This window comes from Cyprinodon variegatus, unplaced genomic scaffold (assembly GCF_000732505.1).
Source record: "Cyprinodon variegatus isolate N-32 unplaced genomic scaffold, C_variegatus-1.0 Scaffold176, whole genome shotgun sequence".
Classification (NCBI taxonomy): domain Eukaryota; kingdom Metazoa; phylum Chordata; class Actinopteri; order Cyprinodontiformes; family Cyprinodontidae; genus Cyprinodon; species Cyprinodon variegatus.
This window is the reverse complement of record NW_015150629.1, coordinates 85548-88525: the sequence shown is the minus strand read 5'-3', so window position 1 is coordinate 88525 and position 2978 is coordinate 85548. Positions and strand designations below refer to the sequence as shown.

The window sequence follows — 2978 nt, the reverse complement described above, 5'->3', positions numbered from 1 at the left end:
CCCAGCAGAAAGTAAGAGCTATATTTGTGTTGTTTCTATGATTATATAAATTAACTCTTCTTTCAGAACACTTCCTACAATGTCACTGTGCGCCTTCCCATGTCTATGCCCATCAATGAGCTCAAGGGTCTAAGCCCCTTTGAAGAAGTCCTTGACAGAATCCACTTCATGGTTTCCAAGGCTGTCGCAGGTATTGCAGGATGTATATTTCATAAATAAAGATACTAAGGTGAACTTGGACCAGAAAAACAAAAGCATCTTTCATTGCTGTTTTCCAGCTGAATGCAGTTTCTTCGAAGACACACTCTACACATTCAACAACAGGAGTTTCAAGAACATGATGCCCTCCTCCTGCTATCAGGTTGTAGCACAGGATTGCACCAATGAGCTGAAGTTTATTGTTCTCTTGAGGAAAGATTCGTCAGAACAACACCATATCAATGTCAAGATTTCTGAGATGTAAGTTTCCAGTGCAAAGTAGAGGATTTTTTATCATCAATATACAACATGATCAAAAGCTCAAAGATGTCACTTATGTGCTTTCAGAGATATTGACTTGTATCCAAAAGACAACAATGTCACTGTGAAGGTCAACGAAATGGAAATTCCCCACAGCAACCTGCCTTACCGCCACCCAACAGGTTACCCTGAACTTTCCATTCAGCTTTATTTATGAAATCACTCCTAACCATTAACTACAATAAATCTTAATCATCTCACTCATTTCTGAGTATTGTAAGTAAGTATGCATAATGAAACTGTTACAGGTTCCATTGAGATCAGACAAAGTGGACAGGGTATTGCTGTTTATGCACCTAGCCATGGTCTCCAAGAAGTCTACTTTGACAGGAAGACATGGAAGGTAAAATCCTAAGTATTTATATTCAGCTTTTATCTTTCCAAAACTTGGAAAAGATAAAAAGCAAGGTTTTAGGGAAAGCTTATATATATTTATTTCTGTTTTCTAAACTCCCATTTAATATCCAATGTAGATCAAGGTTGCTGACTGGATGAAAGGAAAGACCTGTGGACTCTGTGGAAAGGGTGATGGAGAAATCAGACAAGAGTACCGCACTCCCAACGGACGCGTGGCTAAGAACTCAGTCAGCTTTGCCCACTCCTGGATTCTGCCTGCTGAAAGCTGCAGGGATGTTTCTGGTAAAATCAAATATGTGTCTGAATGTTTCATACATGAATAAATTATTTGCTGCTGTTTTTGCAAAATCTTACTTACCATCATTGCCCTTCCACAGAGTGCCGTCTGAAGCTGGAATCTGTGCAGCTGGAAAAACAGTTGACCATTCATGGTGACGAATCTACATGCTTGTCTGTGGAGCCTGTTCCTCGCTGTCTGCCAGGATGCATGCCAATCAAGACTACCCCTGTCACTGTTGGTTTCAGCTGTCTGCAATCTGGTGAGAATTTTTGAATACATATATATTACAATTTTGGTTTGAAAGTCAAAATTCTTAACTGGTGCATTTCCCTTGCCTTTGCAGATTCTCAGAGCAGTGTTTTTGACAGAAGTGTGGACTTGAAACAAACTACCCAGGCTCACCTGGCATGCAACTGCAACGCCAGGTGCTCTTAAATACGGCATTTCTTTTGAGTCTCTACTTTGTGTATGTTTCATGTGTAACAATAAATAAACTGCATCTCAAAATCATTTTATTGGAGTGATTATTTAAGTACAAAGTGCAAGGTACTTGCCTGACTCGGCAGGCATTGAAGTAAAAAAAAAAAAAAAAAGCTCCTTTTCTTTTAAATTCCTATTTGAAAATGTGTTGATCTGCAACCATTTGGATTTTTATGTAGTTCAAACATAAAGCAAACTGATCCAAAATAATTATATCATGTCCAATTTAAGTAAAGTTAACAATCCTTCTTTATTAAAAAATAAAAAAAAAATAAAAAAGAACAACAGAGTTGGAGAGAGGGTGGTGGGGTATAATTTCTCAGCAGTTTGCTCTCCTACAAGCAATACAAAAAAAAGACAGGTATGTCACCCTGTTTGCCTTGGGGACTTAAAGGGGTGAAAAAAAATTCTAAGGCCCATGATTGAAAGGGTACCACAAAGGCCCCTAATACAATTCTGATAGTAACATAAAAATATGACACGGATAGATGCGCATGCAAATTCAAGTGAAAAAGCAGCTGCTCTAAAGTAAACGTTAATAAATCTTTTTGCATGTTTTTCCCCAAATGAAAAAAAACCTTACCTCCCACCTGAAATAAGTGTTGAAGGAGACAAACTTAATGAAGTTTAATCTGTCAAAATATTTAGGGAGGGTATTAGACAGTATGCAGGACCGTTCCTAAACTAATCAAAACTGTAAAATTTAATCAGATTATATTTGCCATTGAAAAGTCTTTGAAAAGTCTCTTCAAACAAGTTCTACAAATACTTGACAAAAAAGGTTTTTCATACCACTACTGTAGTATTGTGAAAAAAATTTAAATTACTAACATTTGGAAACGTTATGCTCTACTCCAATGTTAGTTTAGTGATTAAAATTCTTCATAATCTGGCTCCACAGCCTCTAAAAACTTTTGTAAAATCATGTGATCAAGCAGTAAAGAGAACAACGCGTTCCTCTTCCATGGGAGAGTGCTCTTTGAATTTAAGGTCCATAACTTTTGGATAAAACAGTTTCTGTATTAGAGCTGCAGACCAATACAGAAGAACACTCCTGCCCACAGCTATCAACACCTGGTTAAAAATAAATTATGAGTTACTGCAACATTTATTTCCTTTTGGGATTAATAACATATTTTTGAATTGAATTAATATTGAACTCTTTACCTTTGACTGTTTTAGAGACACTTGGCAACAGTTTACATTTTATACAAAGAAATGGTTGAAAGATGGGCAAATGACTATTGCTACAAATAAGTCACTTATCTGATTTCAAGCTAGTGGCCTGTAATTAGAAACTACCTCTACATAGAACTAAACACTTTTTTTATATATTATTAAG

General features: G+C 36.5%; 1 protein-coding gene across 1 annotated transcript in view; it reads left to right on the top strand.

The window, feature by feature from the left end:
• LOC107087211 (vitellogenin-1-like) overlaps nt 1-1591 on the top strand; it is a 7086-nt gene extending 5495 nt beyond the window's left edge. Inside the window, exons 2-8 of the mRNA XM_015378656.1 lie at nt 67-190; nt 279-459; nt 547-641; nt 768-862; nt 993-1158; nt 1254-1415; nt 1500-1591. Of these exons, the coding sequence (XP_015234142.1) occupies nt 67-190; nt 279-459; nt 547-641; nt 768-862; nt 993-1158; nt 1254-1415; nt 1500-1591 (915 nt within the window). The remainder of the gene's footprint in view (nt 1-66; nt 191-278; nt 460-546; nt 642-767; nt 863-992; nt 1159-1253; nt 1416-1499) is intronic.
• The last annotated feature ends 1387 nt before the right edge of the window (nt 1592-2978 follow it).